Source organism: Elephas maximus, chromosome 1 (genome assembly GCF_024166365.1).
Source record: "Elephas maximus indicus isolate mEleMax1 chromosome 1, mEleMax1 primary haplotype, whole genome shotgun sequence".
Classification (NCBI taxonomy): domain Eukaryota; kingdom Metazoa; phylum Chordata; class Mammalia; order Proboscidea; family Elephantidae; genus Elephas; species Elephas maximus.
In genome coordinates this window covers 122,734,553-122,759,654 of record NC_064819.1, presented here as the reverse complement: position 1 = coordinate 122,759,654, position 25,102 = coordinate 122,734,553, and the positions used below count along the sequence as shown (strand labels likewise).

At 37.5% G+C, this 25,102-nt stretch overlaps 1 protein-coding gene across 1 annotated transcript; it reads right to left on the bottom strand.

Annotated features, from left to right (window-relative positions):
- Positions 1–111: 111 nt before the first annotated feature.
- Positions 112–21,816, bottom strand: BEND6 (BEN domain containing 6). The gene is made up of 5 exons (XM_049894819.1): positions 21,655–21,816; positions 17,927–18,104; positions 2,873–3,087; positions 1,118–1,310; positions 112–239 (listed from the first exon to the last, which is right to left on the bottom strand). Exons 1-5 carry the CDS (start codon positions 21,772–21,774, stop codon positions 112–114), a joined length of 834 nt encoding a protein of 277 aa, XP_049750776.1. The 5' UTR covers positions 21,775–21,816.
- Positions 21,817–25,102: the final 3,286 nt, after the last annotated feature.

Genomic DNA, 25,102 nt, shown 5'->3' with positions numbered 1-25,102 from the left:
GTATTATCTAGGAGAGTGTTTGGAAAATGCTAGTCTACACGTAAAACAATTACAATATTTTCTTGCCACATTTAAAGGATCGTGAAGATTTAAAAGACTTACCAAAAAAGCCTACTTAAAATCCTGAAAATTAAGATTTCTGCTTAAATGTGGCTTCTTGGTACAGTTATTTAGCTTTTGACCTATCATTCTTCGAATTGAAACATCATCTGTATTGGGAAATAACTGTTTTGTGACTCCTGTAAACAACAACAACAACAAAATAAAAACACTTTATGAGGACTTGCATTTTAAAGTATAAACTGGGAGAAAATATCAAACATTCCTCATCGTAATTTTGTCTCCATTTAACAAAAGCAGCCCAAACACTAATGAGATATTTAAACTGATGAATACACAGGCAAGTTTTCCAAATCAAAGCAAGAGTTATCAGAAAGTCTATTTTATACATTCAGAGTATGGATAGTTGTTTTCTATGGTACTATTCAACTTTAACCCTATTTGCTATGAACTCTAGGTCCCTTAGCCCCAAAATGTTAGGAATTTGTTTTCATTCATTCCCAACCTCAGTTGAAATAACTAGATTCAGACTGATCTTTTTCGAACTAAGAAATGACACATTATTGAAATATATAGAGCTGGGATTCAGAGAATCCCTAAATTTGCTGAATGTTTGCAAAAAAAAAAAAAAATTTTGAAAAGCTAGATAATCACACTTAAGGAGATTTATTAATTTCAGAACCATAAATAGGATGTCCAACTTCTATCTTTCTAGAAGAAAAGATGATGGATGTAACCAAGAGAAAACAAGACATACTGTTACTGAAATTTTATTTTAAAAGGTTTTGAAATTTTACTTTCTAAAGCTATGAAATTTATGTCATTTAATTTTTATAGCAATATAAAATTTAGTTTTATTTTAATAATCGTGTGTAATATAAAGTTTTTCTATAAAATTTTCAATATTTAATAAGAGTATCATTTAGACTATGCTGAGATTTTTCTTTCACAGAAAAATAAATTTGAAAAAAATGAAGGAGCATAAAAGAATAACTTGACCTTGAATGATAATGTAATTTCAAATTTATGTGACAGTATAATGCAATCTTATTATCACCTATGATTTCTTGAACTTCATTCTGATTCATAGCTGGTTTCACGGCTTTGTCCCTTGAAGTAGAGGATTTTGCCCCCGTCAGGCTGTGTGTGGCCATATATTCATTTGTGTAAAGTACTTGCATTAAATCATTAATAAACTTCTGAGGCTTGCTCTTATTACAACGGGCAATCTGCCATTTTTCAATCTTGAACTAAAAATGAAAATAATAATTGAAATAGGAAAAAAGAAATATTTGGAGAAATATATTACTAATTAAGACGTACAAGAAAACAGTATCAACATTCTTTAAGTTGTTAGACTTTTAATATATATTTTACATTTCAGCATTTAGAGTTAAATGATATCTTTAAGATAATTCCCAAGATTTATGCAGTATTTCTTCCAGAATATATACAAATTCTTGTCATATAATCTAAGGTCCCTGGGTAGTCCAAGTAGTTTGTGCTGAACTACTAACTTAAAGGTTGGCAGCTTGACCCGACCCAGCGATCCCATGGAAGAAAGTCTTGGTGATCTGCTTCTGTAAAGATTACAGCCAAGAAAATCCTTTGGAGCAGTTCTACTCTTTAACACATTGGGTCACCATGAGTGGGATCGACTCAACAGCACTGGGTTTGGTTTTGTAATCTGGGTGGGGAGCTTTAAGTGTTCGTCCCATCCTCAAGACTTAATACTAAGTGTGGCAGAATAATGGCCCTCTGATCTCCGTATCCTAATCTCAGGTTCTGTAAATATGTTACCTTATATGGCAAAAATTACCTTTGCAGGTATGATTAAGGTTAAGGACTTTGACATGCGGAGATCATCCTGGGCCCACTCTAATCACAAGAGTCTTTAAAAGTGGAAGAGGGAGGCAGAAATATAGGTCAGAAAAGTGTGACAAAAGGAGGTGAGATTTGAAGAGTCAGAGGGACTTGACCTGCCATTGCTGGCTTTGAAGAAGGAAGAAGCCAATGAGTGCAGTAGCTTCTAGAATTAGGAGTGGCTTTTTCAGTTTACAGCCAGCAAGAAAACGGGGACTTCGGTCCTACAACCCCCTGGAACTGAATACTGCACAAATTGGAATTAACAAGAAACAGATTCTCTCCTAGAGACTCTAGAAAGGAATGCAGCTACTGACACCTTGACCTTAGTCTGGTGAGACTGCTACCAGACTTCTGACCTACAGACTGTAGAGACAATAAATTTGTATTGTCTTAAGTCACTAAGCTTGTGGTCATCCGTTACAGCAGCAATAGGAAACTGATATACTAAGATTCAAATATTCAGGATGTTAGACTATTAGTTAGCATTTAATTCTAGTTCTTGAAGGCATATTTTCTAAGGCTGATACCTGGCTCTGACAAAGCGTTTGTGTTTTTAGCGTCTGTTTCTTGATTAAGAGAAATTGGGAAAATAGAAAAAGAACTGTGTTTAGCGAGCATGAAGAGCCTGAAATCTACCTTCTTTCAATGATATAATCTTATAACCCTTAATGCATAATTATCCTTCTATCACTGGTTTAAGAGTTGATACACCATTTACTACAGGAGTTTACAGTTTAATAACTTTGTCAATGTCTGCAATTTGACTTTAGGTTTCTAGACTGGGTCTTTGTTTCACAAATAGTAGTTCTTATTATTTAAAAAAATTATGCAATAGGAATGTTATGGTTGTTTTCTAAAGTTATATGATAAAAGATTTCCTACCCTTATTTTAATTTTTATATTTAACTGTATATCAAAGAACAACAGGGCAGGTATTTTAACTAACCTGTTTCTCATCAGTATGAGGCTCTTCCTCGGCATTCAAGGAAATTGGTGAACTGGAATTAGAATTGTTGCACGTTGAGGCAAATGAATCTGGTGAAGAGTTGTTTGTTGCTCTCCAGAGGGTAGTTGTAGATGTAGACATGACTCCTCCACCCTTCAGCAGGGCCTCGGCCATACCTACCAGTTCTTCAAACTGGGTGACAGCCTGCGGTAGCACTAAAATGGCAAGAAAAAGTAACATTTTATAAAATACCAATAATTACAGGTGTACATATACATATTTTTATTGGGTGTATATGCATAGAAATGTGTGGAAGAATACTCCCAAATTGTTAACATTTACAAGCTTTGAAAATAAACGAGGTAGGAAGGGTGGTTGCAATGTATTTGCTATTTATTATTAAATAATTTAATAATTATAGTAAAGAATTTTAAAGCATTTGGTTATTGTATTTAAGTGCATATGCATTATTCTGTATCTAAAAAGAACATTTTAAGAAGTTGATTCCTTTTTGTTATTATAAAAATACCACTGAAGGTGTTTAATCTCTTATTTGGAGACATCAGTGATCCTATTAACAATCACCTTCCAGAAGCTCACACTTGGGCGTTAGGCCAGTTTAAATGCCAAGATAAAATAAGGCATTTCTCACAAATTAAACTCAATTTTCTGTGACCTTTGTATTTGGTTTGCCAGGAAATCAAATTCCGTTAAATTAACAAAAATTCACTGCCACAATTCAAACCTATGTTTTCACATATTACAGATGATGTTGTTGTTGTTTGTTGTTAGGTGCCGTTGAGTTGGTCCCGACTTATAGCGACCCTATACACAACAGAACGAACCACTGCCTGTTCCTGTGCCATCCTTACAATCATTATGCTTGAGCTCATTGTTGCAGCCACTGTGTTAATCCACCTTGTTGAGGGTCTTCCTCTTTTCTGCTGACCCGTACTCTGCCAAGCATGATGTCCTTCTCCAGGGACTCATCCCTCCTGACAACATGTCCAAAGTATGTAAGAAGCAGTCTCGCCATCCTTGCCTCTAAGGAGCATTCTGGTTGTACTTCTTCTAAGACAGATTTGTTCGTTCTTTTGGCAGTCCACGGTATGTATATTCAATATTCTTCGCTAACACCACAATTCAAAGGCGTCAACTCTTCTTCGGTCTTCCTTATTCATTGTCCAGATGATATTGGTAATCAATTGAATAGTCTCTTGGTTCCTTTTCTTTTCTTTTTTTTTTGAATGGAAACTTACACATTCAAAGGTTTCATGTTCCTTATAAAATGGTCTTCTTTGTTGTTATAGCTAGCTTGTTTCCTAAGGACAAATAACAATTTGTTGGACTGGGAAGAGACCTTGGACCCTATCTAATTCAATTCCTCATTCTATGGTTGAGGGCAATTCCTGCTGGAGAGGTGAAAAGACTGAACTTTTTTTTTTTTTTAATTTTTATTGTGCTTTAAGTGAAAGTTTACAAATTAAGTCAGTCTCTCATGCAAAAATTTATATACACCTTGCCAGGCACTCCTTGGAAACTCTATGGGGCAGTTCTACTCTGGCCTATAGGGTTGCTATGAGTTGGAATCGACTCGACGGCATTGGGTGTATACTCCTAGTTGCTCTCCCTCTAATGAGACAGCACACTGCTCTCCACCCTGTATTTCCATGTCCATTCAGCCAGTTTCTGCCCCCCTCTGCCTTCTTATCACCCCTCCAGATGGGAGCTGCCTACATAGTCTCATGTGTCTACTTGATCCAAGAAGCTCACTCCTCACCAGTATCATTTTCTATTGCATACTCTAGTCCAATCCCTGTCTGAAGACTTGGCTTTGGGAATGGTTCCTGTCTTGGGCTAACAAAAGTTCTAGGGACCATGACCTCTGGGGTCCTTTCTAGTCAAGACTGAACTTTTTTTATACTTCTCCTAAGCATATTATTAAGCTATAACCTTAAAAGAATATTTGACTTGAAAGGAGGAAATTAGGCATCCTGATGATGTGTTGAAATCAGTATATCTGATATTATATTGACAGGGAAATAGGAAAACCTACTAAAAGAGAATATCTTATTTTCTATTCTTTCAATAAATATTTACTAAGCATCTCTCATGTGCCAGGCATTTATTCAATCAATAATTATTTATTTAGCACTTAGTAAAATTAAATGTTTATTTCACTTTTACTCTGTGTCAGATACTAGTCTGAGAGCTTTACTAATGTTCACTTATTTAATCTTCATTGTCATTACCCCCAATCTACAGATGAGGACAATTAGGCAGTGAGAGGTTAAGTAACTTGCCCACGGCCATCCAGTTAGTAAAAAGAAGAGCCAAGATTCAAATTTACACTGTAGGCTCCCAAGTCCGTGCTATAAGCTGCTGTCTTACATAAAAAAAAAAAAAAAAAACTCAATATTTGCCAAGCACTATGCTAGGTGCTAGGAATTAAACCATGAACAAAAACAGGTGTGGTCCCTGTCCTTTTAGAGCTGAAGTCTAGTGGAGGAAGGAGGCATTATTTAAGTAATCATGAAAATAAATGAGAAATTATAATTAAGTGCCACAAAGGAGAGGCACAAGGTGTCTGACCTAGCATGGGGTGGGAAGGGCAAGGGTGGCTTCCTTGAGGAGGTCAAGATTTGACCTGAAAGCTGAAATCGAACCAGGAATTAAATAGCTGAAGGGAATGAGGAAGGCATGGGCACAGGATATACAAGTTCCTCATTTGAGGAATTGCAAGAAGGCCGAAGCTAGGATGCAAAGAGAAAAAGAGGATTTGGTATGAAGTGAGGCTTTGAAAATATGCACTGTTTTTTCTAATTATGAAAGTTCGCATGCATCCTTCTTGTCATTTTTATCTGTGCATTTCTATCTATATTTGTGCATTTTCTTGTACATAATTAGGACCAAACTATATAAACAATGTTGCATCATGATTCTTTTTTCCAATTAAGACTGGAAGGTGAATACTTTGCCTGTTTTATTAGATGTTCTTGGAAAATATTATTTTTTGAGGTCTAATTTCCAGAACACTTAATTGTGTTCATGAGGAACCTTTACATAGATCAAGAAGCAGTTGTTCGGACAGAACAAAGGGATACTGATTGGTTTAAAGTCAGGAAGGGTGTGCATCAGGGTTGTAGTCTTTCATCATACCTATTCAATCTGTATGCTGAGCAAATAATATGAGAAGCTGGACTACATGAAGAAGAACGGACCATCAGGATTGGAGGAAGACTCATTAACAACCTGCGTTATGCAGATGACACAACCTTGCTTGCTGAAAGTGAAGAGGACTTGAAGCACTTACTAATGAAGATCAAAGACCACAGCCTTCAGTATGGATTGCACCTCAACAGAAAGAAAACAAAAATCCTCACAACTGGGCCAATAAGCAACATCATGATAAATGGAGAAAAGATTGAAGTTGTCAAGGATTTCATTTTACTTGGATCCTCAACCAACAGCCATGGAAGCAGCAGTCAAGAGATCAAAAGACGCGTTGCATTGGGTAAATCTGCTGCAGAGGACCTCTTTAAAGTGTTGAAGATCAAAGATGTCACCTTGAAGACTAAGGTGCGCCTGACCCCAGCCATGGTATTTTCAATTGCATCATATGCATGTGAAAGCTGGACAATGAATAAGGAGGACCGAAGAAGAACTGATGCCTTTGAATTGTGGTGTTGGCGAAGAATATTGAATATACCATGGACTGCCAGAAGAACGAATAAATCTGTCTTGGAAGAAGTACGGCCAGAATGCTCCTTAGAAGCAAGGATGGGGAGACTGCGTCTTACATACTTTGGACATGTTGTCAGGAGGGATCAGTCTCTGGAGAAGGACATCATGCTTGGCAAAGTACAGGGTCAGCGGAAAAGAGGAAGACCTTCAATGAGGTGGATTGACACAATGGCTGCAACAATGGGCTCAAGCATAACGATTGTAAGGATGGCACAGGACTGGGCAGTGTTTTGTTCTGTTGTGCATAGGGTCGCTATGAGTCAGAACTGACTCAACGGCACCTAACAACAACAACAACAATCTACACACACTGAAAGGTAAGATGTTTTGTGAAGTCTGAGCAAAAATTAAGTAGATAAAGGGGATGAGTTTGACAAATGAATATACCTGGTTAATGCACATTTTCATAAAGATATAGGAACATTTCCATCCTCCCACAAAGTTCCCTCGTGTCCCTTCTAACTCAATCCCTGGCCTTGCCTCCTGACTTCTTCAGCCATAGATACATTTACCTGTTCTAGAATTTCATATAAATGGAGTCAAACACTATGTACTTTTTTGGGGGGCGGGGAGAGGATAGGAACGACTTGTTTTTTTTCTCTGCATAATGTTTTGAGATTCATTTATGTTGTTTTGTGTATCCATAAGGCATTCCTTAGTAGTTTTTTATTATATGGCTATTCTACAATTAATGTCACCCACCATCGCTCATTACAATTCCTAAAGGCAATTGCTTCCAATTCTTTTACCTGTTTCTTCTGGTATTTACCTTCATGTTTTTAAATAATAATATGCAATACAACTATTTCTTGATTTTTTTTCAGACTCTGATAATTATTTATTGCTGTTCTACTATGTAATATAAGGATTTATTTAGCTCTCTTTCACCTCCCCCCTACAAACACACTCACATGCAAATACACATACACATTCTTTTCTACCATCCCAGTAGTTTTAAAACAAATTCTAGTTCAGTAAATATTGTGTTTACATTATGTAAATAATGTTAACAGTCTCTTGCAATTAAACCATGATGTTTTCCTGGGTTAATAATTGTCTCATTTTTAATTTATTTATCATTTTTTAATGTTTCTGTCACTAACACAAAGGAGCCCTGGTGGTGCAGCAGTTAAGCGCTCAGCTGCTAACCAAAAGGTTTGTGGTTCGAACCCGCCAGCCACCCTGTGGGACAAAGATGTGGCAGTTTGCTCTCAAAAAGATTACAGCCTTGGAAACCCTATGGGGCAGTTTTATTCTGTCCTACCTCTGTGAGTCAGAATCCACTCGATGGCACCTTTTTTTTTTAAAAAATATGGGGCACTAACACGTCTCTAAACTTTCTACCAGAACTCTCTCAGTAAGTTTGGATACATCATATCTGTTAATTTCATTTCTCTTTTTTTTTTTGAGATATCCTTTCTGGAACCCTCCATATCCCTCAAACAATCTGGATGCACTAGCTGCTCTCTAGGCCACTCTATACTTGGCACCCTGGGGCTTCCCTGCACTATTATCCTGCAGATCTCCTTTGACTCTTTCCTAAATGGGATCATCTGTTTTCTGGATATCATGTCTTTCTCTTTCTAGGTTTACCCTCATTTTGCAGGAGCACATCCTCTATTAGCTTTCCGAAAAAGGAGGCTAATAGAGATAATATTCTTGAGACTTTGTATGTGTGAAAATATTACTATACTACCCTCACATTTTACCCTCGCATTTGGCTATTAGTTTTGCTGGGCATAGAATTTTAGGTATAAATCACTTCCCTTCAGAATTCAGAAGGCGTTGCTTAATTATCCTGAGCTTCCAGTGTTGTTGGTGAAAAGTCCAATGCCATTCTGACTCCTAGGCTTTAGCATAATATGTGCTTGTTCTCTCTTAAAACTTTTGGATTTTCCCTTCCAGTGTTCTGAAATTTCACAGGATTATGCCTGTGCCAGGCCTTTTTTCACTCATCACTCTTGACCTTTGGTGGTATCCTTCAACGTAGAAATGTGTCCCAATTTTAGTCATCTAGAGCTGCTGTCACAGAAATACCCCAAATAGGTGGCTTTAACAAATAGAAATTTATTTTCTCACAGTTTAGGAGGCTGGAAGTTTGAATCCAGGGTGCCCACTCTAGAGGAAAGCTTTCTTTCTCTGTCAGCTCTGGAGGAAAATCCTTGTCTCTTTAAGTTTCAGATCCTGGCAATCTTCCTGTGGCTTGGCATCTCTCTTCCCCCTCTCTGCTCTGCTGGCTTCTTTAATCTCTTTTATATCTCAAAAGATTGACTCAAAATATATACTACACTAATCCTGCCTCATTAACATCACAAAGATAACTCATTCTCAAATGGGATTATAACCACAGGCATAAAAGTTAGGATTTACAACACATAATTTGGGGGGACATAATTCTATCTGTAACAGAGTCCTTCAGTTTTAGAAATTGATCTTATTATTTATTTTACAACTTCTTCCTCTTTTCTCTTTCAGGACCTCATAATCTTTAGATGTTGGACCTCCTGGACTAATTCACTATTTTTCTAATTTTTTATATTTCTCTTTTGTCTTTTTTGCTCTAATAATAAGATTTTCTTAACTTTAATTACAGAGAGCCCTGGTAGTGCAGTGGTTAAAAGCGCTTGGCTGCTAACCAAAAGGTGGGTGGTTCAAACCCACCAGCCACTCCGTGGGAGAAAGATACTGTAAAGATTTACAGCCTTGGAAATCCTGTGGGGCAGTTCTACTCTGTCCTATAGGGTTACTATGAGCCAGATTCGATATGATGGCAGTGTGTTTTTTGAACTTTTACTTCCAGTCACACTTCAATTTCTAGTTTTTTTCCTTCCCTGTTCTTTGAATAATCCTTTTTAAAACGACTTTGATCTTGTTTCATGAACATAATGTCTCCTATTACTGGAGTTTTCTTCTGCTCCCTGCATCGTCTCTGTTTCCTCTGAATTTATTTTTCTGCTTGTTTTCTTGCTTTGATCTCTGTTTTTCATGTTATGGAATTTTCTCAAATATTCATAACCCATCCCTCAGCTGTGCCCAGTGTCCCTGAGTTCATAGACTTTGGTTCACTGAGAGAAAACCTCCAGCTTCCATTGTGGTGAAGGAGCAGTACTTGCAGGCTACATGGGAGCATGTGTTTGTGAATCTGTATGTTGAAAGAGTCTTCATACAGGTTTTCCAATGAATTCTCCAGTTTTTAGCACTGCCAGCAGTAAGTACCATAATCTCCTCTCACATGTACAGTTCCTGAATCTTTTTCTAGTTCTGTGGTGTGATGTGGCTTATCTCTTTTTAACATTTCTGCCTCTATCCCTTCCGCAGCCCCAACGCAGACACTGAGCTTTCAGATTTGTCCAGATTAACTCAGTTACCACTCACCCAGCTGTTTCTCAACTTCTCATATTAATTGTCCTCTGCCTTAGTTTCCTAGTGCTGCCATAACAAAATACCACCAAGTACGTGGCTTTAATGAACAGAAATTAATTTTCTCACAGCTCTGGAGGCTAGAAGTCCAAATCAAGGTGTCAGCTGTGTTGACTCCTTCTGGGATCTTTGAGAGAGGAACTGTTTCATGCCTTACTCCTAGTTTCTGATGACTGATGACAGTCATTGGTGTTCTTTTGCTGCTTAGCAATGCATCTGCCTCCATTGTCACATCGCATCTGTCTTCCCCCTGTGTGTGTCTCTGTTTCCCTGTCTGTCCTTCTCTTTTATAAGAGGCCACTAAGAAGAGATTGGAATTAAGACCCATCCTACTCCGGTATGATTTAGTGGCATCATTAGGGTCAGTGTCACCCAGTGCAGTGGCTCATGGTGTCACCCTCTGCCACGGACCTCTCTCCATACCAGGCCATGCAGAATCCTTAGTAATGTTTTTGTTTTAATGTTACTCGTAAATCATAATTCCTATATACCACTCCTTCTTTTCCTTTAATTAATAACTCATTCTCAAAAAAAAATTACTGATATACGTTCACAAATACCAATACCACAATGTTGTAGCTAAAACACCAGAAAATTTGACAAAATCAGTGACTATAAAAACAATAGCAGCATGGAAGAAAAAATAGGGACAACGTCAGGAGCCCTAATACATGGCATAAACAGTATACAAAACATTACTAAAAATGCAGAAGAGAAACTAGATAACTAGAAGCTCCTAAAAATCAAACACCTATGCTCATACAAAGACTTCCCCAAAAGAGTAAAAAGACTACCTACAGACTGGGAAAAAGTTTTGAGATATGACATTTCTGATCAGCACCTGATCTCTAAAAAATCTACATGATACTGCAAAAACTCAATTACAAAAAGACAAATAACCCAATTAAAAAATGGGCAAAGGATAGGAATGGACACTTCACTGAAGAAGACATTCAGGTAGCTAACAGATACATGAGGAAATGCTCATGATCATTGGCCATTACAGAAATGCAAATCAAAACTACAACAAGATTCCATCTCACTCCAACAAGGCTGGCATTAATCCAAAAAAACCCAAAATAATAAATGTTGGAGAGGTTGTAGAGAGACTGGAACACTTCTACATTGCTGGTGGGAATGTAAAATGGTACAACCACTTTGGAAATCAATTTGGTGCTTCCTTAAAAAGCTAGAAATAGAGCTACCATACAATCCAGCAATCCCACCCCTTGGAATATATCCTAGAGAAATAAGAGCCTTTACATGAACAGATATATGCACACAAAATGTTTATTGCAGCACTGTTAACAAAGCAAAAAGATGGAAGCAACCAAGGTGCCCATCAACAGATGAACGGATAAATAAATTATGGTATATTCACACAATGGAATACTACACATCGATAAAGAACAATAATGAATCCATGAAACATTTCATAACATGGAGGAATCTGGAAGGGATTACAATGAGTGAAATTAGTCAGTTGCAAAAAGACAAATATTGTATGAGACCACTATTACAAGAACATGAAAAATAGTTTAAACAGAGAAGAAAATATTCTTTGATGGTTATGAGGGTGGGGAAGGAGGGAGGGAGAGGGGTTTTCACTAGTTAGGTGGTAGATAAGAACTATTTTAGGTGAACGGAAAGACAACGTACAATACTGGAGAGGTCAGCACAACTGGACTAAACCAAAAGCAAAGAAGTTTCCTAAATAAACTGAATGCTTCAAAGGCCAGCGTAGCAGGAGCAGGGGTTTGGGGAACCATGATTTCTGGGGACATCTAAGTCAATTGGCATAATAAAATCTATTGAGAAAACATTCTGTATCCCACTTTGGATAGTGGCGTCTGGGGTCTTAAATGCTAGCAAGGGGCCATCTAAGATGCATCAATTGGTCTCAATCCACCTGGGGCAAAGGATAATGAAGAACACTGAAGACACAAGGTATTTATGAGCCCAAGAGACAGAAAAAAAAAGGGCCACATAAACCAGAGATGAATGACATCAGCCTGAGACCAGAAGAACTAGATGATGCCCAGCTATAACCGATGACTTCCCTGACAGGGAACACAACAGAGAACCCCTGAGGGATCAGGAGAGCAGTGGGATGCAGACCTCAGGTTTTCATAAAAAGACCCGACTTAATGGTCTGACTGAGACTAGAATGACCCCAGAGGTCATTGTCCCCAGACCTTCTGTTAGCCCAAGACAGGAATCATTCCCAAAGCCAACTCTTCAGACAGGGATTGGATTGGACTATGCAATAGAAAATGATACTGGTGAAGAGTGAGCTTCTTGGATCAAGTAGACACATGAGACTATGTGGGCAGCTCCTGTCTGGAGAGGAGATGAGAAGACAGAGGGGGTCAGAAGGTTCCCGAATGGACACGAAAATATACAGTGGAGGGAAGAAGTGTATTGTCTCCTTAGAGGGAGAGCAACTAGGAGCATATAGCAAGGTGTATATCAATTTTTGTATGAGAGACTGACTTGATTTGTGAACTTTCACTTAAAGCACAATAAAAATTACAAAAAATAAAAATAAAAACCTCTGGCAGCAACAAGAAAAACAGGGCATGCTTGTAGCACGTACAGATGAAACCACATGACTCAAAGCATCCTTGTAATTGGGTAATAATGACAGCGCTGACTGGGGTGCATTAGAAGGTTCAAAATGTAAATTAGCATAGAGTTTAGCATTGTAGGTATATTGAAACATGTAAGCTATGAGTCGGAATTGACTGGGTGGCAATATGTTTGGTTTTTTTGTTTTGTTTAAGCTGAGCTTATGAAAAATTTTTTGTTGTTACAACTAATTAAAGGGATATTTTTGTAAAAAATAATAAATTTCTGCTGAAACACTGCACAAAAATTTTATGGACAATCATTTTGGTGTCACCCCTCTGACAGTGTCAACTGGCAAGGTCTGTACCCCCTGCAGCCCCCTAGTGATGCCATTGTATGACTTCATTAATTTAACTGATAACAACTGCAAAGAAAAACACTATTTTCCCAAACAAGATCACATTCACTGGTTCAGGTGTTAGGATTTAGCATAACTTTTGGGGGACACAATTCAACCCATAATGACATATTTTATTTGCTGTGTTCTTTTTGGAAGTTTTCTTTGTCTTTGTGGTTTTATGCATTTTAAATTTATGTTTAGTGGAGTTTCAAGAGAGGAGGAAAAGTCACACATATTTAAATGAAGCTTTCTGCTATATTTAAATGAAGCTGGGAAAAACATTGATTTTTGACTCGTTACTGAAATATCAGTTATAAAGTTGGGTTTTCGGCTGATTCTTTTGTTTTTGCCACTAAGGCTCCTGTTGTATATTCATTCTCTATGTTGTTGTTGTTAGGTGCTGTTGAGTCCATTTCAACTCCTTATAACCTCATGTGACAGAGGAGAACTGTCCCATAGGGTTTTCTAGGCTGTAACCTCTGCAGGAATAGATTACTAGGTCTTTCTCTCATGGAGTGGTTGGATGGGTTGAACTACCAACCTTTCTGTTAGCAGCCAAGTGATAATTTAATAGCCTTCTATAAAACATATCACTAATTTCCTTTCACATTTTATTGTGCTGGTCAGTTGTGGCCCAGAAGACATATTTCAAATGCTTACCACACACATACACAGCACATACACGCAGTTGCCATTCTGAATGTCTAGAATTGTATGTGTATTCTGCCATTTTTCTTAGTAGACTTTATAAATAAACAGTCTTAACTCTTAGTTCTACGTGTTATTAGGGACATTGAGCAAAAGATAAATAACCAGCATGCATTGGACACTCAGGCCCTTTTGTTATTTGGATTATATATGAAATGTCAACCAACTGGTATCTCCCTAGTTTCCAACTGTGGCTTCACAATGAGACCTACGCTGATGACACTATTTAAAATCGCAAACTCCCTCCTCTGCCTCAAATCCCCTTTGCCTCTCTCTGTTTTTCATGGCACTTATCATCTTCTAACATATTACATAATTTATTAAATTATTATTTTGGCGCAATGGTTAAGTGCTCAGCTGCTAACTGAAAGGTTGGTGGTTCTAACCCACTCAGCAGGTTTGTGGAAGAAAGACCTGGTGATCTGCTCCTGTAAAGATTATAGCCTAGAAAACCTTCTGGAGCAGTTCTACTGTTACGTGGAGTTGCTATGAGTTGAAATCAATTTGACAGCACCTAAAAAAAAAAAAAAAAAAGTTGTTTTTTTTTTTTAACAACAATAACAACATTTTCCCTCACTACAGTATAAGCTCTATGAGGGCAGCGATCTTTGTCTGTTTTGTTCACTGATCTTTCTAAGCACTTAGAACAGTGCTTGACATATAGTACCCGCTACCGTGTAGGGACTCTAAATTATTTACTGAATGAATAAATGAATGAATGAACTCTCAGGTAGAGGCAGGCAGTTACCCACTTTCCCTGTTGCCAATACCGATTTTACTATTTGCTTTCTAGATTTATATTCTAGTCTGTGTGTATGGAGGAGGGGGCAGACAGTATTAAATATATAGTAGATTATATATAGTTATAAAAGCCAAAGAGAGAACAAAACAGAGAAAGACAATACAAAATGTTGAGAGTTGGAGGTGAAGTTGAAATTTTAGATGGGGAGAGGAGGTGAGGGAAAAGATGAATTTGGAGCAAAGACATGAAGAAAGTGAGGGTGCAAGCCGTGTAGATATCTGGGGGAGAACATTCCAGATAGAGAGAATGGAACAGACAGCATGCCTGATGTTTCCAAGTAAATGCAAGTGGTCAGTGTGGCTGGATCATAGAGAAAGAGGGGAAGAGTAGTATAAAATAAGGCCAGAGAAATAACTGGAGGGGAAGTGGCCAGATCATGTAAGGACTCAAAGATCATAATAAGGACTTCAGTTTTTTCTCTGAGTGAGGAAGGAATTCACTGGAGGGTTTTGAGCAAAGGAGTGACAGGAATTGACTTATGTGTTGAAAATAGACTGTAGAGGAGCAAAAGCCAAAGTAGAGAGACCTGTTAGGAGCCCACCATAATAATCTAGGGGAGAGATAATGGTGACTTGACCAGAGTGGCAGTAGTGGGAATGGTAAAAAGGCATTAAATTCCAGAAATATTTTTAAGGTAAAGTTAGTAGGATTTGATGATAAACTGAATGTGCAGGGTTAAAGGAATAAAGAAACCCAAGATAACAGCACGGTCTATGGTCTGAGAAACTGGAATAATGAAGTTACCATTAACTAAGACGAGGAAGAAAGAGAGAAACAGGATGAGGGAGGTCAGAAATGTGGTTTGAGGTAGGTTAGTCTGAGATGCTTATTAGTCATGTCAAATACACAGTTAGTGAGTTTGGGGAAAGGTCCAGGCAGCACATACAAATCTGAGAATCAGAGATTATCGATAGATTTCAACAACATATGATTGGATAAGATTACCCAGGGGGTGAATGCAGATACAAAAGAAAGACGTCCAAGGACTCAGCCTGGGGCATCATCAAATATTCTGTGGGTAGGATGATAAGAGGAATCAGCCAATAAACTGAGATGGAAAGACCAGCAATGTAGGAGGAGAACTGGTGAGTGTGGTGTCCTGGAAACCAAGTGAAGAAAGTTTTTCAAGGAAGGAAAGATTGTCAAATGTGTCAAATGCTGCCGATGCCGCGCTTAAGATGACAATTGAGGAATGACCATTGGGTTAAGCAGTGTGCAGATTACTGATGATCTTGGGAAAAGAAGTTATAATGGGATGATACGGACCTGACTGAAGTGGGATCTAGAGAGAATAAAAAAATAAGTGGGGGAAAATTGAAGAGAGTATGTACAGTCAAGTCTTTCAAGGAGTTTTCCTATAAAGAGAGGAAGGGAATAGGGTGGAAGGTAGAGAAAAAAACAGGTTGAAAGAGAATTTTTCTTTTTAAATGGAAGAAGTAGTAGTATATTTGATGCTAATGGGAATAATTCAACAGAGAAGGAAAACTTTATCATGCAGGGAACAGGGGGAAGAATGACTGAAACACTGTCCTTGAATAGGCAAAACGGTTGGAGTTGGAGTATAGGTGCATAGGTGGAGAGATGGTCTTTGGCTAGAACAGGGCTAGGTCATCATGAGCAGCAGGAGAGAAAGTGGAGCATACAAGCACAGGTGGAAGAAGGCAAGAGTTCCTTCTTATGCTCCAATTTCTCAGTGAAGTATGAAGCAAAGCCATCAAATAAGAGTGAGGATAAGGGAGGAAGTGTTGGAGATGGCACAGGGAGGAGAAAGATTGCAACAGCCATCTGGAAAAGAAAGTTTATTTCGTCTTAGTGACTCTTTCATATACTACCGGACCTGATTTGGCACTCTTTTCACTGAGATTTTTTTTACCTACAGAAATTGGTCTATAATTTTCTTTTTGAGTGTTTATGCATCAGGTCCTGCTGTCAATGAGTAAAAACAGTGACAGTAACAGTAATAACTACCATTACTGAGTACCATATGCCAGGCACTGGGTAAAGCATCTCTTCTAATTATCTTGTTTTTTAAAAAAAAAAAAAAAAACCCTTATAGCAACAAGGAAATGCTTTATTATGCCCATTTTGTTGTAACTGAAGGAAACTGAAGCTGGGGGTGAGGGTACTATAAAGTGACAAGGCCAAAGTTTTATAGCTAGAAAACAAGAGTTGGAATTTAATCCAAAATCTATGTTTTTAACCAGAAATTTATGCCTACTTTATAAACTAGCTTTTCATCTTACTCTGAATTTGGAACAGATTGCATAAAAACAGGAGTTATCTGATTTTTGAAAATTTCAAAAACCTCACTAGGAAAAATCATCAGTCATAAAAATGCAATATTTAAAGGGAAAAAGTAAAGAGGTAATGGTTTGTTAGTGGAATAAATATCTTATTCCCATTCACATGTGGCTGTTTCTACTTACACTATCACACATTCAATTTAATAAATATTTCTACAAATGCATGTGAACCATTACTCTGTCAACCTCACCCATCACCATGTTCTACCTGTCTCCTGTCAGTTCTGCCTCTAAAGTATTGTGGAACTGTCATCTCTATTTTCACAGCCAGCTCCCTCGGCTGCCATGTTCTTAATCTGGATGATTGCAACACCCTCCATGTACTGCTTTTATACTTGTACCCATTCTGCACACAGCTGCCAGGGAAATCTTTTTTTCAAAATGTTCTAAGTATTTACTGTTTTACAACAGAATGCTTGCTGCCCAACATAAGGCATGATTGCCAAATACTCAGCTGTACAAAATACTGCATGGTGCTTAACTACAAATGGAAAACATAATTTTTGAAAAATAAACACTTAAACACAATGTAGGGACTTACAGAAGGGCATTAAGCCAGGTGGTTTCTAATTTCCTTAGGCTGATCTTTCTCCTCTATATATCCCCAGAGGAATAGATTATTTCCTTGAACCACTCCCCACAACACAGAAACTAAAATTTAATATATGGATTCATCAGTCTCATTGATTCCATAATGGATCACAATAAGCCTCATTTCTAGAGCTTTCCCTAGCAGAGGAGAATGAGTAAGCCCATCATTAGCTTCCTAACTTGCTTGTTCTGTCTTACTAATCTTTTTTCTCTAGGTTCTAGCACAGTGAATGACCTATACCAAATGCCCAGTAAATACCTGTAGAACATTATCAAATGAGTACCACATTTAGTATTTTGTAGGAATAATCTAGAATTTTCTAAGCAGTAAAATAGATGCTTCAAAAGAGTGCTTCCAAATTTAAATTATATAATCATGTGGTTTTCTTAAAATGTGATTTTTGAGTTACCTATGGTAACTGATCCTCTTTTTCATTCTTGACAGCTGATTTGCAATACTTTTCACTCGTCACATATATTCTCTTTCATCTCAAATGTCAAAATTTCTCAAAGTTTACCTTGAAGCATGACCAAAGACTGTCGGAGTCGGCTGTTTTCTTTCCGGGTGTTTGTTAGTTTTTGCTTCAGGCTTTTTATTTTGGTGAGCAGTTCCTCCTTTGATAATTCTGCTAATGGCTCTTCATCTTCACTGGAGCTCTCGCCTGGCAGAAAGGCATTTCTCGAAAATGGGTCTCTCTAAAAAACAAGGCAGGCATAACAAAAGAAGCTTCAGAGTGTTGTCAATAGCTTATTCCATGTTCTGTGTGCTAAAGGGGCTTAATCAGATTGACAAATGCCTGTTTGGCCATGCACTTCCTGTACCAGGAGAGGAACCAGGCCCTAACTGATAATCTAGACAAGTTTTGTCTCCCAGCATCCAGAGGACCTCAGGAGAAGGGAAGAACATTAAAGTTTCATGCATATGTGCCTCACTTTCTGCCTAACTTCGGTGAAAAATATAAAGTAGAAAAATAGCATAACAGAGTAGAATCAACAAGATCACCACTCAAATCTGGGCTCTTTCTTTGATATACAGTCTGATGCTGAGCAGGATGCTTCACTATCTGAACCTTACTTCTTTCATCTGTAAATACACGCAAAGTATTTAATAAAATAGGAGAGCTTAGCAAGAGGGCAGGACACAAACCAACATACAAAAGGTAGTTGCTTCTATATAGTAGCAACAAACAATCAGTAACATAGTATTCAAAAGGACACCACTTATTAAGTCAAGACTAGTGGTGACCTGTAGGGAGGAATGTTGGGGTGGAACCTGGGAGGGGGAACAATGAGAGTTTCTGGGGTGCTGGTGATATTCTATTTCTTGACCTGGCTGTGTTCAGTTCGTGATAATTCATCAGACATGTACTTCTGATATGTATACATATTATACTTTAATAAAATGCTTATAAAAATATCTTCAGAAAGTGAATTTTATAGTTTCCTATAACAATTTCCAGTCCTTAGAATCTAAATGTTTTGTATTTACATTTAATCTCTATTTTGAGAACAGCTGCCATTAGCGTATAACAAAAGATGTGCAAGATCTTTAAGTAGACAGTCATAAAATACCTCTGAAAGACATCAAACAAAATCTAAATTGATGGAGAAAGATCCCATGTTTAGAGATAAGGAGACTTAATTTAAAAAATATTAACTACCATACCAAACTCGCTGCCATTGAGTTGATTCTTACTCAATGCGACCCTAAAGGACAGAGTAGAACTGCCCCATAGGGTTTCCAAAGAACACCTCGTGGATTCAAACCGCCGACCTTTTGGTTAGCATCTATAGCTCTTAACCACTATGCCACCGGGGTTTCCATTAACTACCATATAACCCAGCAATTCCACTCCTAGGCATATACCCTACGGATCTAATAAAATGACATGAACAGACAGGTGCATGCCTGTGTTCATTGCAGCACTATTCACAATAGCAAAAATATGGAAATAACTCAAGCGCCCATCAGCAGATGAATGGATGAGTAAAACGTAGTACATACATAAAATGGAATACCACTCAGCCATAAAGAAAAATGAATTCCTGAAACATCTTACAACGTGGATGAACCTGAAGAACATTATGTTGAGTGAAATAAGTCAGTCATAAAAAGACATATATTGTATGTACTCACTTTCATGAAATGACAAGGATAGGTAAGTATACAGAGACCAATGTTCATTCGTAGTTACCAGGGATGGGGGGGAGGAAAGCATTCCCTAGGTAATAGTCACTTTTTGTTTATGGCGATGGGAAAGGTGGCATCGGATGTGAGAAGTTTGCACAGCTTGACTAAGGTAATTGATGTCCATAAACTGTACACAAGAAAAAGGATGAATTGGCAAATGCTATGTTATATGTAATGTTGCAATATAATAACAACCAAAAAAAAAAAGGGAGGGCTACAGATGCTGATACTAATTAGATACAACAATCACCTTATGAGATTACTTCTCTTGGTTAGAAAGTTTAGGGTCATAGTCTCATGGGACAATCCAGTCAATTGGCATAATATAGTTTTTAAAGATTATGTTCTATCTCCCAGCATGGTGAGTAGTGCCTGGGGTCTTAAAAGCTTACGAGAAGCCATCTAAGATACAACTATTGGTCTCTCTTCATCTGGAACAAAAGAGAAAGAAGGAAACCCAAGAATCGGAGAAGGAACCGGACTATAGGACTGTCTCCATAAATAACTGCCTTCTAGACCTTGAGACCAGAAGAACTAAATGAGGCCTAGCTACCACTTCTGAACATTCTGGTCACGGACACAATAGATGGATCCTGATAGAAACAGAGAAAAATTCTCAAAGCACACAGACTTGCTGGACCTGGTGAGGCTAGAGGAGTCCCTGATATTATTGCCTCGAGTTATTTTTCAAACCTTGAATCAAAACTATCCCCTGAAGTCACCTTCAAACTAAGTAACAGTTTAGCTCAAAAAGTAAAAATTGTCACCCTTGAGTAGTGTGTTCTTTAAAAAAAAATCTATATAAGACCAAATGGACAACAGCAATTCTAAAGCATAGATAAGAAGGTTGCGGGGCAGGGAATTTAAGTCAATGGGAATGAAACAACTAGAACAGAAATAATAAGAATGTTGACACAATGGGAAGAATGCAACCAGTTACTGATGTATTATGCCTAATTATGCCTAGCAAGTATTAAATGGGAGTGGGTTTCGTTGTGTGTATTTTCACCAAAAAGAAAATAAAATATTAATAAAAAGACATAACTCAATTAAAAAATTGACAAAGGACTTAAAAATTTAACCAGAGATATACAAATAGCCAATAAGCACACGAGAAGATGCTCAACAGCATTAGTCACTATATATATATACATATAAAATATATGACTATATAAACCAAAACGAAACCAAACCCAGTGCCGTCGAGTCAATTCTGACTCATAGCGACCCTACAGGACAGAGTAGAACTGCCCCATAGAGTTTCCAAGGAGCGCCTAGTGGATTCGAACTGGCGACCCTTTGGTAAGCAGCCGTAGCACTTAACCACTAAGCCACCAGGGTTTCCATATGACTATATACTAGTCATTATATACATATATAATGAGATGTATATGTGAATATATGTACATATATACGTATGTATATACATAGACATATATATGCACATACACAAACACACATGCACATATATATCAGTTATATATATATAAGTTGCCTTTGAGTTGATTGCAACTCAGGGCAATCCCAAAAGTGTTGGCGTAGAACTGTGCTCTATAGGGTTTTCAATGGTTGATTTTTTGGAAGTAGACACCAGACCTTTTTTCTGAGGTGCCTCTGGGTGGATGGTAGTTAAGTGCTTAATCGTTTGTGCCACCCAGAGACTCTCATACCTAAATCCAAAAAAAAAAAAAAAAAAAGCTCTTGCCAGCAGTCAATTTCAATTCATAGTGACCCTACAGGACTGAGTAGAATTGCCCCATGGGGTTTCTAAGCAGCAGCTAGTGAATTTGAACTGCTGACCTTTTAGTTAGCAGCCAAGCTTTTAACCACTGTGCCACCAGGGCTCCCATACCTAAATAGGAGCAGGTAAATTGTTGAATATGTTTTTAATTCAACTCATTCAACATTCAAAGGAGAACATGAAATTATAGTCCCTTGGTTGAATAAAATTTAAAGAAAAGAATAAATTAATAGAAGAGAAAGAATCAATAAATTATTAAAGTCATTATGGTTGAACTAGCTAATAAAATTATATCAAGGTAACAGAAAACCAACCTGTTGTTTATCCATGTCACTATTCACATTCTCTGAGTCCATTGTCTCTGTCCTTTTCCTCTTTCCTTTCCTAAAAGCTTCATCATTGGTAATTTCATCCGTTTGCAAGATCTTCTGCATTTTCTCAATTGGTTATCAAGGGTCTTTTGAAATGTGAGAAGAGGAAATACCCATGTAGATGATGCTATTCTAGGCGTAGCACAAAAGTTAATGTTCTTCCTTATTTTTTTTAAGAAAAAGCACACACACACAAAAGGATACATATTTAAAACTGTATGTTTGATAATAGCACTAGCTATTCATATAAACTACTTCTTTACCTTTCTCTCCCCCATTGACCAATTTTCTACTCATTTTTATTTCTTTCTAAAGTCTTTCAATTTCATAACCATCATGAAGGTATTCACGTATCCATGAAGGGATTTACAATGAATTGTTGCTTACAAAATCAAATAGTGTAAAAATTTTCTGTCTTTACAAGTTTTTTCTTTTCAACCAGCTGTGAAGAGTCTAAAAAATGAAGTAGAAACATTCTAAATTTATGCAACCACTATCTTAGAGGACTGAAATTGTCCATCTAGGAAAAAGACAAAAACAGCAGATCTCCCCAGGACCAAAATACTCCACGGAAAGAAACAAGAATTGCTTAGAGATTTTTGTTGTGGTTTTTGTTACTGGAAACCCTGAAATCTTGAGGTGGAAGAATTTTCCTTGGCATAAACTGAAGAATCATACATAAAGAATGGTGGAAAAAAATCTCGAGGGCAACAACACATTTCATATAAACTGTAGGGGACATTTTTCAAACTAATAGAGTAGGTGATTTGTTCTTACATAATACTGAATTGAAATGATCAAAGTGAATTTTTGCTACACACAGACGATGTAACACATTAGGTCTTAGCATTCTTACTGCAATATATCACTGGAGCAATGCTCATTAAAAAATAAAAATTCACACATAGAGAGTGCATAAAGCAAAAGTGTGAAAGTCTTCCATTCTATCCTCTTCCCTTTTAAAATAAATAATCAGGTTTTAATAGTTATTATTTGCTACTTTAAACTTTTTTTATTCCTGCCAAAAATTATTTCAGGCTTGCAAATTACTAAAAACAAATTGGTTTACAAAAACATAGGCTTTGCATTATCCCTAAATGGGTTAAACTTTTCTCTGCTGATAGGATTTGGTTAAAAAACAAATCCTCATGTTTCTTCACAAAAGTGAAATTTATGCAAGACGAACCAGAATGGATGTATCAAATTTCTTTCAGAATGACTACTGTTCAGTGTATTTCAGGCCTATTTTCTGTTGTAACATCCACAAACATGTGATTCCATGCTTACGATATATGCCAATTAGCAAGTTCAGATGGGATATTATAAACATGGTTGTACATTAAATATTACTAGTTCCTGATAGCTAGTGAAAAATTCATCATGTAGTTATGTCTTCCCTACCCTTGCCTGCATTTTTTTTTTTTCTTTTGTGAAAGAAAGCATTTCATTAATCTTACACATAGTTGGGAGCCCTGGTGGCACAGTGGTCAAGAGCTCAGCTGCTAACCAAAGCTTGGCAGTTTGAATCTACAGCTCCTCCTTGGAAACCCTGTGGGGCAGTTCTATTCTGCCCTACAGTGTTGCTATGAGTTGGAATCGGCTCAATGGCAATGGGTTTTGTTTGGTTTGGTACATAGTTGTAGGGCAAGATTAAACATAACCACAGACATGAGAACACCCAAGATATGTTTTTGGATGAATAATATAAGCCAATGGATTTCAAACATTTTTTTAACCACAACGTTTTGAACCAGAAAACAAACAGACACACACAAGTTTTATGACACAATACTTACCTTAATACATCTCATACACTCTCTCAGTTTCTATTCCATCTACTCTATTCTATTTAAAAGCACATGGAATTAACTTCACAGCTCACTAATGGGTTACAATCCATAGTTTGAAAAACAGTGATCTAAGCAACAACCAAATTATGAAAATATTAATATCTAAGAAATAAGGCATAGATAAAGGTGAGGTTTGTAACTAATCAAAGTGAAGATCACACACAGAAAAGACAAATCAAGATTGGGATGCCTCTAAATGATGGTGTGCCTTTTCGTGCAGTACTCCCAGCACTGAGTAACACACAGTCTTAAAACAAGTGCTTGAGTAATGTCTTAGTCATCTAGTGTTGCTATAACAGAAATACCACAAGTGGATGGCTTTAATAAAGAGAAATTTATTTCCTCACAGTAAAGCAGGCTAAAAGTCCAAATTCAGGGCATCAGCTCCAGGGGAAGGCTTTCTCTCTGCTGGCCCTGGGGGAAGGTTCTTGTCTTAATCTTCCCCTGGTGGAGGAGCTTCTCAGGCATAGGGACGCTGGGTCCTTTTTGCTCTGCTCCTGGTGGTGTTTTCTTGGGGTATGAGGTCCCCCTGTCTCTGCACTCGCTTCTCTCTTGTATATCACAAAAGATTGCCTCAAGACACAATCCAGACTTGTAGGTTGAATCCTGCCTCACTAACACAACTGCTGCCCATCCTCCCTCATTGACATCATAGAGGCAGGATTTACAACATATAGGAAAACCACGTAATACCAGGAATCAAGGCCCAGCCCAACTGATACACATGTTTTTGAGGGGGACATAATTCAATCCATGACGGGTAGCTTTCTCATCAGTCAAGGTGTTCTTGACTTCTGGGGGTAAATTACTAGTTTTACTCAGCACTAAACAACAGCAACAACAAATTAGGGAGTTTTTCAGCTTATTCTTTACTCCCTCCATTTCCAAACAACATCAAATACATTTTCAATTTCCAAACTGTTCCAGGAGTACCCTCATTAAAAAGACTCTCAGCATACTTTAGGATGGTTCAAAGATCTCAAACTATGACAGCATTACATAGACTGGATTTGAGACTATGAATGAGCCTAAGAAATGTTAAATCATTTCTTTTTTTAAATTACTTTTGGAAGTAGACTGGACAATATTTTTTTTTTTAATAATTTTTATTGTGCTTTAAGTGAAAGTTTACAAGTCAGGTCAGTCTCTCGCACAAAAACCCATACACAACTTGCTACATACTCCCAATTACTTCCCCCCCCCCATGAGACAGCCCACTCCCTCTTTCCACTCTCTTTTTTGTGACCATTTTGCCAGCTTCTAAGCCCCCCTACCCTCGCATCTCCCCTCCAGGTGTTAATCATTTTGAGCTTGAAACTTTAAAGCTTCCCTAAGGGAAAGGAATTTTTAAAAATTCTTATTTGGTCAGGATTTGTGAATGTACTTTTATTGAAGCTAATTCAATGAACGAGTGGTAATATCATGTATGTATCCATTACCTAGGAAAGAAACTCATTTAGCTCCCTGTATTGCTCTGTGACATTTTCCGATCTATCCAATCCTGTCTCCTTCAATTAATAAGAATAAACATAATAGCTAAT